At 38.1% G+C, this 15998-nt stretch overlaps 1 protein-coding gene across 6 annotated transcripts in view; it reads left to right on the top strand.

Annotated features, from left to right (window-relative positions):
- fam126a.S (family with sequence similarity 126 member A S homeolog) overlaps positions 1-15998 on the top strand; it is a 66389-nt gene that overhangs the window by 28851 nt on the left and 21540 nt on the right. For 5 of the 6 annotated variants that reach the window (XR_005962140.1, XM_041567136.1, XM_018268680.2 and 2 more), the window contains 4 exons: positions 2035-2214; positions 5443-5523; positions 7329-7444; positions 7794-7889. Coding sequence is in view for 5 of the 6 variants with exons in the window: in XM_041567136.1 (XP_041423070.1) it covers positions 2035-2214; positions 5443-5523; positions 7329-7444; positions 7794-7889 (473 nt within the window). In the remaining variant the exon portion in view is untranslated. 6 annotated transcript variants of the gene reach the window in all.

The raw sequence follows: 15998 nt of genomic DNA, 5'->3' as shown, positions 1-15998 counted from the left end.
CATGACAAAGGAGATACACCCCAAAACGTTGCATCCGCAATAAACGAGCGAGCTTTTTCCCTGCTGGAATTACCCACGTTGTGCCAGTGATTTTCTACTCTTTCACATTGAACTTGCCAATACCTCTTTCATTGAGCACCAGGGATTCATAAGGATTGGTCGGCCAGGGTGTGCGAGGGTAATTCCCCTCTTTTTTCCATTGGTCTAAGGGAGGCAGCCTTTCTGTAATTCTGAAATTACTGGTTAACTGGTTTCTGGATAACTGATCCCAAACCTGTATATTGCTGGAAGTTTGCAGGAACGGTAGAAGAATGAAATACAATTTTGTGTCAGCAGACTTATCCTCCTCCTGGAAATGTACACAGGCAAAATAGAGGCAATTCATAGAGGATAAAAAATATGAAATCACCTCATGTGCTTAAGCACCACATTATACCCCAAGATTTGGTCTACATACAACTTCATATTGAAACATTGTGAAGCTTGTGAATATGCAGTTTAAAGGTTCTCAATCTCTACCGAGGGATTAAGCTGCTTTCAAAGGTAGAAATAAATCCTGCTTTCAGTTGCAGTTACATTTACAAATACAGTTATAACCATCGAAAATGTTATCTCTTAAGGATCTCTTGTGTAATGTAAAAGATCCTTTCCAATGACCAGAATATTGCTACAGTATAACGATAACGGGGTCGCAAAGATAGATTAAAATTGTCTGCTTGGAGATCACACGATTAAATAAGAGATGCGATGCAAAGAGTTATTAGTCTCCTTGCATGCGACCAGAAACGTTCTAAAGCTTTCAAAAAACAACCAGGCATAATTGTGTAATTGGAAAGGATAAGGAATAAAGGACACAAGTGGTGTGATTCATAAAATGCTTATTTTCTTGAAAGAAGAGTAGGTGGGAATGTTACTTGCAATCCGTGCTGCAGCTTAGCAACCCACCCCTCCAGCATCTATTGATAAATTACTTGAATCTCAAGTACATTGTTGATATAAGTGTTTTTTGGGAACAAAAATGGCATTTTTTACAGACTAAAAGCTATTAAGTTTAAATCTTCAACACTGAGCAGCTTCCGTTTTATATATTAAGGATACAGCGAACTACCTTCCTCTCATATTTTCACTTTGACACACTACTGACTTTATTTTATTTTTTTTTATATGAAAGCTCAGTAATGTTCCATTGTGAGTTGCTATTTATAAACATTTCTCCGGGCAAACGCATGCGCAGTAGAACGAAATAGCCGTCTTTTTAGTTAAAGTTCGGCTCTTCGCGCTAAGGCGCATGCGCAACCGCGCGAAGAAAGAGGAAGCAGGAAGATCTCTCCATGAAGAAGAACAAGAACCGGTGCAGTTTTCTGCTGATAGGAGCACCGGCCTGGGGTTTCAGGTCAGTCAATACAATCACTTGGGGGTGCTTAAAATTTGGACCAGGAAATTGCATCACTTGAAACAGGTATCAGCTCCTGAAAAATGTTGTGATAAACACCAATAAAGGGTGATTGTAGACTAAGCGCTGCCAATTTCCTGGTCTGTTTCTACCTGTGCAGTTGTAAACAGTAATGCTGCAACTGGTTCAGCATTTGACTGATTATCTAATACGCCAAAGACTCTAAAGCGAATTCTTTCTGCAATACTATTACACCTTCCAGCATGGATTGTTAACATTTTACCTTTTCTTTTTTCCTCTGAAATCTTACATTACCTAGAAAAATTGTGGCCTTTCTGCAAAAGTAGATACATATGTAAGCACTGTATGTTTAATTATTGCTCTTTTTTTTAGAGGTAACCACGTGGGGAAAATAAAAATGAAATCGATCAACAGAGAAAGGGTGGTTTATTTTGTAACATATATCAAGGAATGTGGGAGTAGGCCGGGGGAAACCCTTGTGTGTAGGTCTACTTCCTTTTTATTTGTAACCCTATGTTACATGACAATTCTATAAGCATTCAATTTTGTTTGTGGATATGTTTAATTGGTGCAAATAAAGACATTATTAAAAAAAAAATGATTGCTCTTTATTCTTGCAGTTGCTGGAGCCTGTCTGCCACCAGCTTTTTGAGTTCTATCGGAGCAAAGAAAAATGTCTCCGGACATTCACACTTCAGTTTTTGCCAGAACTCGTATGGTGCTACCTTTCCATGTCTTCCAGCAGAGACCTACAGAGCTGTGGCTGTATGGAGGCGCTGCTTCTCAGTATCTACAATTTGGTTTGTACTACAGATTTTCCGGACACATTTCTTTGTGGATACAGAAGCAGACGTGGTATCTTATTACATTGTATTATTTGTCGGTGACCACTTAATTCCTATGCAAAAAACTTAAAATATTAGAATACTGATAAAAAATAAAACATAAGCTATACTTGAGTTGTGTTCATCGTCAGTAGAACTGACATTATCCCTGTGCTTTTATGAAGGATGCTTTGTGCCTCACGGTGACATTCCCTAGTTTTACATGAAAAACCTTATTATAGACGCAAACCATGATGTAGCACAATAATTGCTTCAGTAGTGATGTCCTCCATCTTTATTTATTCCACAATGTTGGCTTAGGCCAGCTGATGGATATATACACTGACATGCTGCCGAAGCTGCTGTGTAATATTCTTTCTGCTATAAATTGGAACTAATGTCAGTTTGTTTTACACAATATAGTTGAGTTGTTTATTTTGACAGGTATAGTATCCGTTATCCAGAAAGTTCCGCATTACGGAATGGCCATCTCCCATAGGTTCCATTTTAATTAAATAATTCCCATTTTTAAAATGAATTTCCTTTTGCTCTGTAATATCAAAACAGTAGCTTGTACTTAATCTAACTTAGATATAATTAATCCTTATTGGAAGCAAAACCAACCTATTGGGTTTGTTTAGTGTTAACATGATTTTCTAGTAGACTTAATGTATGAAGATCCAAATTACGGAAAGATCCATTATTCAGAAAACCCCAATTCCTGAGCATTCTGAATAACAGGTCCCATACCTTTACAACCATGACTGAACTCTCTGATTGTATTACCCAGAGTTTGTAGTTAGCAATATTGTCTTGAAAATAGAATGTATTTGTTCCTAAATATACTATAGGTATGTGACCAGAATGTTTGAGACCTGGGGTTTTCCAGATAACGTATCTTTCTGTAATTTGGATCTTCATACTATAAGTCTACTAGAAAATCATGTAAACATTAAATAAACCCAATAGGCTGGTTTTGCTTCCAATAAGGATTAATTATATCTTTCTTTGGATCAAGTGCAAGGTACTGTTTTATTATCACAGAGAAAAAGCAAATTGGTTTTAAAAATGTGGATTATTCGGATAAAATTGAGTCAATGGAAGACAGACCCTGCTGTAATTTGGAGCTTTCTGGATAATGGGTTTCCAGATAATGGATCCCATATTGTCTTGAAAATAGAATGTATTTGTTCCTAAATATACTATAGGTATGTGACCAGAATGTTTGAGACCTGGGGTTTTCCAGATAACGTATCTTTCTGTAATTTGGAGCTTTCTGGATAATGGGTTTCCAGATAATGGATCCCATACCAGTATATAGTGTTAGTCCTCAGATAGAAGTGAATTTTCTTTTTTTTTTTTAAAAAAAAAAAGGTTTACATTCTTGCATAGAGTAGTATATTTCTTGAATATTTTTCAAATATCATTAGTCCTTGTATATAGTAACAGCAGAACATGGGACCTCACTCCTCTGAAATTCATTCAGCAGTTTATTGTCAAAGCAAAAGCAATCCAATGTTTTAGTCACAATTCTTGCTCAGTGAATGGCTACTGCAAGTGTACAAATGTAAAGTCCTTCCCCCCAACATGGAAGAAAATGGATGCTGGGATATATATACTGTATATAGCTGATTGAGAAACAGAGATGGCATGTGCTGTGATAAGTGCAGCTGAAAGTTAAACGCAGCAATTCCGAGATACCCCACAGTGAGCAGCAGAAGTTTTGTAGAGGAATGATTCAGGAATTTTGATGCACCATCAAAACATCATTTTCAGACATCAGTCAGTGAGCAAACAGTCCATGAACCAAACATGAAATCAGAATTTGTGCTAGGGGTTCATCTGTATACAGTTACAGAAGAAGCATTTTAGGGAGATCAGGTGGTTTTTTAAAATGATGTATCAATGGAGTGCTAGGAGGTTATAAGACTACAATTTTCTAAGTGCCCAAGTTTTTATCCATGGTGCTAAAATAGAAAGAGCCCCTGGGATCTTTTATCCACATTTGTTTTTGAAGTATGTAGGATGAAAGGCAACGGCCCGTACCCTATTAAGCAGATGAGAGGTATACTTCAGTTGCAGCTGTAGTGTTCCTAGTGTTATCAGTACTTTCTAGCATTTGTAGGGAACAACAGCATTTGATACAGAATTGTAAAAACAAATTTCCTTTATTATTAAGCAACATTATTTTAATGTGTATGTGTAGAGTGGCCTATGCAGTACTGTATATTTATGGAGTTATTTATTAAAGTTGGTATGTCAAAAACATGAAAAATTTTAGGTTTTTTTCAAGATTTATTATACCCCAAGGATGGAAAAAGTCTGAATCCAAAAATCTGGCATCTCAGACCTGCCAAGGTTGTATATGGGAGAGACAATGGAAGAGGTCCCTATTCTATTTGGAAGTTTCTGTGGTCTGTGCTGGAATTAGCCTGAAAATCTGACTATTTCTGACTTTTCGGGCAAAAATTCAAAAAATTCTGGCTTTTCGGGGAAAAAGTATAATTATAGGATTTGTATTTTCAATCGATTTTTATCGAGTTTGTCCCGGTCCAATTAAATCGAGCTTTTTTTTTATAATAAATAAGGTAAAATTGTGAATTATAGTTTGGTCAACTTTTTTTATTTAAATAATCAGAAAATTTTGGATTTTGATAAAGTAGGCCCTAAATGTTGCGTTTTTAAAAATGTAAGTATTACTGAGGATTATTGAGCCCATAAATAATGGAGTGGAAGCTGAAACCTCCTATACAGAGTATTTTCTTGCAGGGGGGGGGGTTAAGCTTTGTGTATATGTATATGTTAAGATTTTATATGTAGGGTGCGAGACATTCCCTGTGCTGTGCATGTGCCAGGTGTTAGTGCAGTGTTTCAGGTGTTAGTGCAGTGTTTCCATGAGTCACCACTTGGCCCACAATGGTTTTGCTAAGAATTCTGTTGAATTCCCTGTGCACGTACTGTGAATTTCTGGCAGCATTTGATCAGTTGTAATTAGTTTCTGAGCTGTTGATTTTATCATTTACTGTAATATAATAATAGAAAATGTAGATTTTCTGCTTAGAGGCTTTCATTCATAGTGTAAGTTGATAGCCTTTGTGTGTTTCCAGAGCAAGTGCATTCATTTCTTGTATTCCTTCCTTTAGCTTGTGCTATTTTTAAAGGCTGTGGTATTTTTACTGACACTAAACACTTTGTTCTCCCCAGGAAATAATGGATGAACAAGGGCACAGCAAGATCTTGTCATTTACTATCCCATCCTTGTCTAAGCCGTCTGTGTATCATGAGGTAACAATCACCAAATAGCCTTGTACTTGTCATAGCTGTTATTTGCCTTTTAAAGGGGATTTAATGTGACTTCCAGCATAATTTCTGGGATGTTCTTGTTAGTTTTTTCTTTATACTAGTCAGATCCTAAAGCAAATAGATTATGTGTTGTCTTTAAAGCTCCCCATAGACGCGACGATTCTTCTTGCCGAACGACCGATTTTAGGGAAGCCCGACCAATCCTTCGCAATTATCGTGCGGTTAGTGGTATTCGAACGATCGTACATCTTACGATTTTTCGGCCGACATCTGTCGGGAAATTGATCGGCCAGGTCAAAAAATCTTTGTCGGTCCCAGTGCAATCTCTCTATGTTTGCAGGGCCAAGCAGGCAGCTCCCCTTTGTTTTCCTGGTAAATTGGTCTTTTTAGTTGATGGTAAATTCGTACGATCGTACGATTGTTCTGAGAAGATCGTGGTCTCACGATCAGGATCTGATCTTTTAAAAATCTCAACATCTATGGTCAGCTTAATTTAAGCCCCTCTGTTCAACCTCTTCACCCAGTGGGAGCCAAAGATTATAAACAGGTTACTCGCTTATATATATTGCCGGCTAGAATGTAAATCGGCGGCGGGATGGCACTTGGAGCGATTAGTTTTCCGAAGTCACCCGAAGTTTCCTTATGAGGCGACTTGGGAAAACAAAGTGCTCCGAGTGCCATCCCGCTGGCGATTTACATTCTAGCCGATGGGAAGGCAGTTCGGGGAGATTAGTTGCCCCGAAGAAGAGGAGATTTGATGCTGGGCGACTAATCTCCCCGAATCTGACCGTTTGTCTCTGCCCTTAGGCACACTTTTATAAATCGGTTTTAATCACAAGCAGTAAAAGTTTACATTTCAGGGTGCTAACCTTTAGTATGTCCTGAAATAATTATAGCAATGAAGAAATGGCCTCTAGAGGCAATGGCATATGACAGGTGACAGATCTTTTGAAAATGCCTTTCCATTAAATAACAATAAAATACTTTACACGCATTAACCCAACATTATTGTGGAAAATCACCTTCTTCCTCATTCTTCTGCAGTAATGCTAGATTGCTGCAAGTGTTTTACTTGCAGTGATTCCCATATTAGTTAATGGAAAAGCATATTTAGGAATCCTAGAATACCGACCAAATCCGGGAATGGAAAAAGCGTACATTTTTTTGACTTCCTTGTTTTTTGACAAAAAGTCACGTAATTTACTGCCCTGACCACTATTTGCATATGCAGATTCAGTTCAGCCAGGCACAAGGATTTGGCCGAATCCTGGATTCGGTGCATCCTTAGTAAAGATAAGGCCTGTACAGATAAAGATCAAACGCGAGGCCTGGAAGTGTTTTAGCAAATGCTGTTTTATACAGGTACAATTCATGAATTGGTGCAGTTTTCAGTTTTGTCTATCATTTGCACACATGAAAATTTATTTTTCAAAGACTAGTGATGGGTGAATCTGACCCGCTGACAAATTAGCCAAATTCATTGAAGTCTACAGGCAACGCGCAACAAAAATGTTCACCCCTTTAGAGTCTATGGACATGGTTTTTGCGGCTATACTTGACGCAAAATTTAGCTCATTAGTATCAAGGACCGGACTGGGATTCATAATAAGACCTGGCATTCATAGTACACAGAGGCCCAACAGCCCCCACCAGCCCACTTAATAGTCACTTTCTATGGCATCTTACAGCAGCCCCTCTGGCATTTTCCAGAACCCACAGATTGCCAGTCCAGGCCTGTCTGGTACCTAATAATCCTATTTTTCATTGTTCTACTTTGTTCCATGTAGCCTTCCAGCATCGGTTCTATGGCACTTACTGAAGGAGCACTGTCTCAGCATGGCCTTACACGAGTTGTATACAGTGGCCCTCATCCCCAGAGGGAGACGCTAACTGCACAGAACAGGTAAACTCCAGAATACTTCCACCTTTTAGTACAGTACATTGTCAAGATTAATTTCATTGTACAGTAAAACCTCATTTTTATATACCCTGATTTTAAGTTTTCACTTATTTTTCACAATTGCTTGTCACCCCACCAATATATAATGCTTTTCCATGATTTTATATTTTGCTGTATTATTACACCATTGTTCTGGTCCCCTGGGAGTTCTACTGTATGTAGAATTCAATGGTATATTACATGGTATTTTATTGGTATTTTAAAGTATTATTAAATAATAATAATATTATCATTATTATTATTAAAGGATAAATAAATCTTTGAAATAACTGTATTTTCTAATCTTTTATAGGTTTGAGGTGCTGTCATTTCTTCTACTTTGTTATAACTCTGTTTTAAATTCAATGCCTGCGGTCTCCCTTCAGTCCTTGTGTCAGATGTGTTCACGGTAAGTGCCAGTTTTAATTCTTACAACTTGGTATTCTGTCTTTTTTGTTTTTGTTCAGATATAAAATACCCATAACTCCAGTACCAACTGGGGGCATGGGGTTCGCAGTCCCATGCTCTGTATACTTGTATAACTTTGTGTAATGAACAGTAACACAGAAAAATGAAAGTTTTAAAGGAATGACAATATAATGTAGTGTTGCCCTGTACTGGTTAAATTGGTGTGTTTGCTTCAGAAACTCTACATTATAGTTTATATAAACAAGCTGCTGTGTAGCCATGGGGGCAGCCATTCAAGCTCATGATACACAGTAAATAACACATAAATTATGAAGAATATCATTGTATACTACAGAGCTTATCTATCTGCGGTGTATCCTGTGCCTTTTTTTCCAGCTTGAATGGATACACAGAGGCCCAAATAGCCCACTTAATAGTCACTGTCTATGGCATCTTACAGCAGCTCCTCTGGTATTTGCCAGAACCCACAGATTGCCAGTCCGGGCCTGTCCCATAGGGTTCATTAAAAGCAAATATTTTTTTCAATATTTCACACCATTAGGAATAGATCTAGGGTCAGTTCCAAAATATGTTAAGCAGAGTTCCTTTTTCCCAACACCTTGCCAATAATGGTCTAACTCTTGTCTCAGAATTCCTATTAAAAAATGTAGTAAGCCCCATCTTTGGACGGAAATTGAGAAGATGCTTTCAAGCTGGTCCCATCTATATATATCATGGTTTGGGAGGATAAATACAGTCAAAATGATGATCCTACCTAAAATATTATATCATTTTCGTATGTTGCCAATTGAGGTCCCCAAATATGCCTTAAACAAAATGCAATCCAGACTCACAAAATTTATCTGGAATGGGAAAAAATCGAGATTATCATAAAAAACACTTATTACACCTAAAAACAAAGGCGGTTTGGGTGTTCCTGATTTACTCTCCTATTACCAGGCCGCACAAATCTTACCGTTAATTCATTTTTATAGACCCACTCCTCCGTTATGGACTCAAATAGAAACTGAACTACTAAAACCAATCTATCCAACGGTACTTCCGTGGCTCCCCAAACAAGACAGACCCAATATCTCCACTCCTGTTCTCAAAAGGCTCTGCCTGTATGGGACTATGTTACGCAAAAAACACCCCTAGCTTCCCCCCATTGTCCAGCAATGCCTATATTTGGAAATCCTGCTTTTGTCCCGGGCCTACGAAAATCCGATTTCCACTGGTGGGAAGCGCATAATATGTTGTATGTGTCTCGATTCTTAGGCTTACAGGGTATTGTAAAATGGGATACTATAGTTCTGCAACATGATTCGCCTGGAAGTGAATATTTTAGATATTTTCAGATCCATCATTTTCTTACCAAAGTGCTTAAAGGATGCAACAATGTTTTATCTTTGACTGCGTGGGAACAACTGTGTATTAAATTTCCATGTAGTAGGGGAATAATTACCTTACTATATAGAGAAATTTTAAATTCCTGTTTTTCCCCCCGACTTATATTAAACAATGGGAGAAAGAGCTAAGTATAACAATAGAACCCGTTTTATGGCAACAATCTTGGGAAATTACGCACAAAAGTTCAATTAATTTACTGGCACAAGAAACACAATATAAAGTACTATCTGGTTGGTATATGGTACCTACTAAGCTACATAAATACTACTCTAATTCTAGCCCGTTATGTTTTTGGAATTGTGGACTGGAGGGTTTGATGCTGCATGTATGGTGGCACTGTAGGGAGGCGTCTAGATTTTGGTCCAGGATACTCACTTTAATAGATTCGATCATGGGTGTTAATCTTCGAAAAGATCCCCTGATTGTGCTGTTAAATACAAAAAATCCAGTATCATGTAAATATACACGGAAATTGATACAGTTTCTTTTCATAGCAGCAAAACAAACCATTGCTGCCTCTTGGAAAAAACGTACCATTCCTATAACTATGTTCCGTCATAGGATGAACTGGATAATGATTAATGAAAGAATGTTAAGTATAACAACGGATAACTATACTATTTATACCAAGATCTGGACGCCTTGGATATCTTATACTACTATGTAATATCGACGTGTAACTGAGAAATTTTTCCTATATGTGTGTAGCTTACTTCCCAACCTGATTAAGCACATTAGCTCGAGTTGAAGCCTATATGTCTATGACTTACTCTTATTTAGCACTATTTCAGGAGAACATGATATATGACGATGGAGAAAAACTCAGCTGTAGACTGTTTTGTTTGTTAGTTAAAAACTTAATTGGTGTGTGATATAAAAATGGTACATCATCTTTTACTTTAACTGATTGTAATGCTGGTGCTTCCCTCTGTGTAGGTGAACGCCTGCTATCTGAAAAAGAAAAAAAACAAGAAAAATGGTTACTTCGCAATGTACTTGAATATATTGTTGTAAACCAATAAAAAAGTTTTGAAAAGAAAAAATGTAGTAAGAGCCAGAACTAGGCCCAAAACTATGTATCATGAAATCGTGATGATAATGATGATTTGAATTTGGTGATGGTAATTGTTGAGTAAACAAATTTATGATTCTTATTTAAAGGGGTTGTTCACCTTCCAAAAACTTTTCTCAGTTCAGTTGTTTTCAGATAGTTCTCCATAAACAAAGACTTTTTTAAATTACTTTCCATCTTTCTTTTCTTTACCGTTTACCTAAAATTTACGTTTAAAGTGGAACTTAAGCTTTTTGAAAAGTAAACATTGCAGACTTTTCATGATTTTTAATGTTTTCTAACAGTTCCCTAAGCCTAGCCCCTTTGCTCTCCTGCTGATCTCTCTGACTACTTTGCTGAGCTGGCTGACTACTGTTACTCTGTATGAACAGCCTGCATCCTCCAAACCCCACAATTCCCTGCACACATGATTTCAATAAGGAAAGGAACATCATAGTGCAATGCATTGTGGGTTATGTAGTTCCTACATGCTGTCTGTAAGCTGTGGAGAAGTTGTTACAATTTGTAACATCAGTGTTTAGTCCCTCCTTCCCTGCCAGGATGTCAAATGATGCAGAAAGAGAAGAACTGTTAAACAGCTGGATTTCAGCATAGAAAATGCCATTTATTCATACTTTTTGTAGAAACAGGTAACTGTGATGGGTATATTAGGGGTTTCTGTGTTATGTGGGCCTCGTTATCAAATTTTGGTTTGGAAGCTGGAGTTCCCCTTTAATGTTCGTGTCTCTAGTATCTCAGTGATCCAGGAGCATTCTGAACTGTAGCAATTTGCTACATTTAATTGCTGCAATTCGTTAATACTCAGGGATTCTGCTCAGCAGGAACAAAGATAACAAATGTATCACCTAAATGTATCAATTTAGAACAGTTAAAGAATCGGCGACCCCCCCCCCAGAGCTGCTTTAGAAGGTGAAAAATTAAACGTTACACTTCCATATTTCCATATTTGAAAAACAGTTACAAATAGAACATAGAAAGTAATTGGAAAAAGTCTTTATTTCTGGTGAACAATCTGAAAATAACTGAATTGGAAAAGTGTTTGAATGTGAACAACCCCTTTAATTACTTTCTTACCTTGGGCCACCTCCAAAGCCAGATTGATAGAATTTTTAGTTTAGCTTTAAATTGGGTATTTCCAGAGATTAGGTAAGTCTTGAGCCCTTTTTTATCTCATGAGATCTAGATCATGAAAGTTTTCGATGGAATGTGAAACAGACAGACTGGAAAATTAAAATTTCTGTATACCAATCAAGTAACTCAAGGAAAGAATATCTGTGATATAGATGCCTTTAATATTTTAGGGCTGCTTTGTCGATAATTGTTCTGTTCTAGATTTCACAGTGCTTACTGTTTTATTTACTGTGATTGCTTAGCCGCTCCAAAATGTGTTCTGTAAATAATTTAAAACACTGGAATGGTTGTGACTCTGGGACATGAGCACTGAGCCCATGTGGCTTCCAATCAGTTAAGACAACATAGTGGCACCTCTGTGGAGATCTACCAGCGACCCTACTGGCAGATGTGCTACTCACTTATCCTGTGTGATCTGCCATGTGGATCAGCTGTGAACCCACTGGACAATATTCAGTGTATGAATAAACACACATATAACCATATAAGGCCCCCCTGACCGTATCTTATGCAAATATATTTTACTAGATATGTACAAAGAAAACAATATAAACCTTATTATTTTCTTAAGACTCAATAATGTGTGTCGCTGCAGACACTGTGCTGTCTTAAAGGGATACTGTCATGGAAAAATTAGTTTTTTCCCCAAAACGCATCAGTTGATAGTGCTGCTTCAGCAGAATTCTGCACTGAAATCCGTTTCTCAAAAGAGCAAACATTTTTTATATTTAATTTTGAAATCTGACATGGGGCTAGACATATTGTCAGTTTCACAGCTGCCCCAGTCATGTGACTTGTGCTCTGATAAATTTCAGTCACTCTTTACTGCTGTACTACAAGTTGGAGCGATATCCCCCCCCCAGCAGCCTAACAATAACTCCCTGAGACAAGATAACAGCTGCCTGGTAGATCTAAGAACAGCACTCAATGGTAAAATCCAGGTCCCACTTCGACACATTCAGTTACATTGAGTAGGAGAAACAACAGCCTGCCAGAAAGCAGTTCATCATAAAGTGCTGGCTCTTTCTGAAAGCACATGACCAGGCAAAATTTCCTGAGATGGCGCCTACACCCCAATATTACAACTAAAACAAATACACTTGCTGTTTCAGGCGTGACATTTTTATATTTTAGAAAATTATTTGCAGTGTAAACAGTGTAATTTAGAAATAAAAACTACATCATGACAGAATCCCTTTAAAATACATTGTAAAATTCTTATGTAAAACGGCACCTTCCACTCCAGTACATGTTCCCTGCAAGCCTCTAGGACAGGGTAGTTTTTCTGGCTGTGCCAACAAATACTTCTGCCTTGTCATTGGCACAGCATTAATGTACATTGACAGATGGTGTACTGAATCACGAGTCCTGCTTTATTTCCACTGCGCCCCCATCATCAACTGGCAGCATAAGATTTCTTGGCCCATTCTGAAGAATTTTCTGGGATAAAAGAAATAAAGGTGATTTTTTTTTTAACTTGGCCCGCGTGTGATAATGAAAGAATGGAAAGCAACAGCCGCTGAACTGATCTAATATCATCTAATACAAATTGTAATTGTATCATTTGCTTGATACATTGGGAAATATGCTTCAACCTAATCACTAGTCTATTTACTGCTCTCACATTTCTTGAGAGAGAGTTACTAGTAACTGAGGAGCAAGGAGATTTAGTAACTGAGGAGCAGGGAGATGAAATCTGTCAGTGCAAACTTCATGATTTGAAAAATGCCAATGATTGTCTACAACAGTGCACTAGTATGATTTCTACAGCAAACAAACTCAATAACATAAACTTACATTGCCTTACAAGTGCATCCTGGACCCTGGATATGTGTTGTGTTGCACCTCCAGTATTCCTCAGAAGTTGCAGTGGTGCTGTCTGCAGATATTAGGCAATGTCACTTTAAAACAAATCACAAATAGCAAGGAGTCCCACACACAATATTACTATTATTAAGGTGGCCATAGACGTAACAATAACGATCTTTCTTGGAAAATATCTTTCCAAGAAAGATCGCTCGTTTCAATACACACGTGTAGAGCTGAATCGTCAGATATACAGGTAGAAACAATCGAATTCTACCTGTATCTGACGATTCAGCACTAACAATGGCCGATGTTTGGGTCCCTTCAAAGGCACCCGATTAAAATTTCCGTCCAGCCCAATATCCAAGTCTTCTGCCAATATTGGCCGGCTCTTTTCTCACCATACACGCACCAAATAATGTACGATATTATCTGTGCGTCTATGGCCACCTTTACTTCTATCATTGTTCAAGACACAAGAGCACCATATTTAATTTGCAGGTAATCTTTATTATTTTCAAAACAAACAAACAATAAAGAACAAAAATGAAAGAAAAACACAACTGATGAAAGAAAGTTTCTGAGTGACATATGCAGTTGGACAGATTACATAGCCCTATTTTGTATCCCTCACAGCTGATAAAATGATCTGCTAGTTCCTTTCCCGCAGAGGGGAACAACAGTAGAGTGCTCCAAATTAACAGAATCAGTGTTTTATATGAGGTAGTAAAGCATTTTCTATATGGTTAACCAGACCGTCACGGTCACACCAGGGGCCCCATACCTTCAAATTTGGAATGAGACCCTCTGTTGTCATACATCAGTTTATACAGTGGGATCACTTTTGTTAAGACTTTCAGTGTAGGAGATGTGGTACCACCAATGCATAGCTACAGTTTTCTTGGCATAGAAAAGTAGTAATCCAAATAGTAGTCTGAAGTGTTTCAATGGGATTATATCATCTTAAACACCCAGGAGGCATGTTGCTGGAGCGACCAGCTCACCATATTGCCCTGGTGTTCTCCCTCCTTTCGTCATGACCATTGAAAGTAAGAGTCAATTTTTCTCACACCGACCCCAAGTCATATATTTTTTTTTGCAGAATTGTCATTCCACCCAGGAATGTTTTCATCATTAACAAATGAGAGCAGGCACTTGGTGAGTACTCCTTCAGACAGGCTTGTAAAATTCAAGTAGCTAGAGAACAGAGGTAGCCATACGCGTTTCATGTTCTTCTAACACAATCATAGGCTAAAGGTGTTTAAGTGTTATGAGAACATAAAACGCTTAATGCTACTTCTGTTCTTGGTTCGTCAATAAATCTATTTGGATTTAACAAGCCTGACCGACGGACTGCTTATTGAGTGCCTGCTCTTATTGTATGGTTGTTACAACCATTCCCCTAACTCAGTGATCCCCAAACAGTAGCTTGTGAGCAACGTTGGATGTTGCTCTCTATGGCCTCAAAGCAGCTGCTTATTTTTGAATTTCTGACTTGGATTCAAGTCTTGGCTGCATAAAAAAAAAAAACAGGCGTACTGCCAAACAGGGCCTCCTGTAGGCTTTCAGTTTACTTAAGGACTAACAAATACCTTTATTTGGTATCCCCAGGGGCTTTTTTTTATGCTTATGTTGCTCCTCAACTCTTATTACATTTGAATGTGGCTCATGTTTAGACCCTTGCCCTAGCTAAAGGGTCTGCGCGGTGCACCTGGGCCTCATCCCATATGTGGTGAGTTTCTTTTTGGACAAATGTATATCCTACGGTTTTAATGTTATCACTATAAGTTTCTTTAACTAAACAAAGTCTTGCATACAATCTGTAAATCTGCAGTGGTCCTGTGCTGAAATTAACATTTCTGCTTCTACTGGAAGGCCAGCCATAGAGTTCCCTTTAAGAGATCACATGAGCACCAGAAGGTCAAGTAAAAATGCTTTGCTTCTCAACAGCCTTCTCTCATAGATAAGATACATGAGCAGTTTGAATAGACACATTCTTTGTAGGCCGTGTCAGCAGGGCCGGACTGGGAGGAAAAAGCAGCCCTGGCAAAAGTATCAAAGCAGCCCATGTATTCTCGCCAATGCAAAGCATGATATATATTTTCAACCCCAAGGACTAGGGTGAACTAGAACTAGTGTTTATCAATAAATATTTTAAGAGCTCTATTTCTTGTACCACGCATGGTCCATTATGATATAATCACCAGCATTATTGTACACCCTAAGTGCTTAAACTGACCCTTGCAACAAATATCTCACCCCAGTTTCTATAACAGATATTCTGTGGATTGGATTTGCGGCCTAAGAGAGCTTAATCACCATGTGTCACAGTCCAAAATGTTATATGGATTATATATTATCATCTAATTGCCTCTTAGATTGTTCCTGTGGCTACTCCCATTCCCCCATAAGTAATAAAAAAGCACTAAGTTTCCCCCCAGGAATAGTAACCAATAAACATAAACATGTCCTCACAGAACCCATACACACTTCCCACAGTAAATGCTGCCATACTGCGTGCCGGGCTGGAGCCCAACTGCCTGCAATTACCTGAGAAGTTGGGCAGATCTTATGCTAATGCCTATCTTTGGGTGCACACAGACACATTTGTTCGGCTCTATATTAACACAAGCTTACTGGACTTCTTCTGTGACCTTACTTACCCGTATATGCACTTCCCCTACACTTCCA

The sequence above is a fragment of the Xenopus laevis genome, chromosome 6S (assembly GCF_017654675.1).
Source record: "Xenopus laevis strain J_2021 chromosome 6S, Xenopus_laevis_v10.1, whole genome shotgun sequence".
Taxonomy (NCBI): Eukaryota; Metazoa; Chordata; class Amphibia; order Anura; family Pipidae; genus Xenopus; species Xenopus laevis.
The sequence above is the reverse complement of the archived record's forward strand: the minus strand, read 5'-3'. Positions and strand labels throughout refer to the sequence as shown.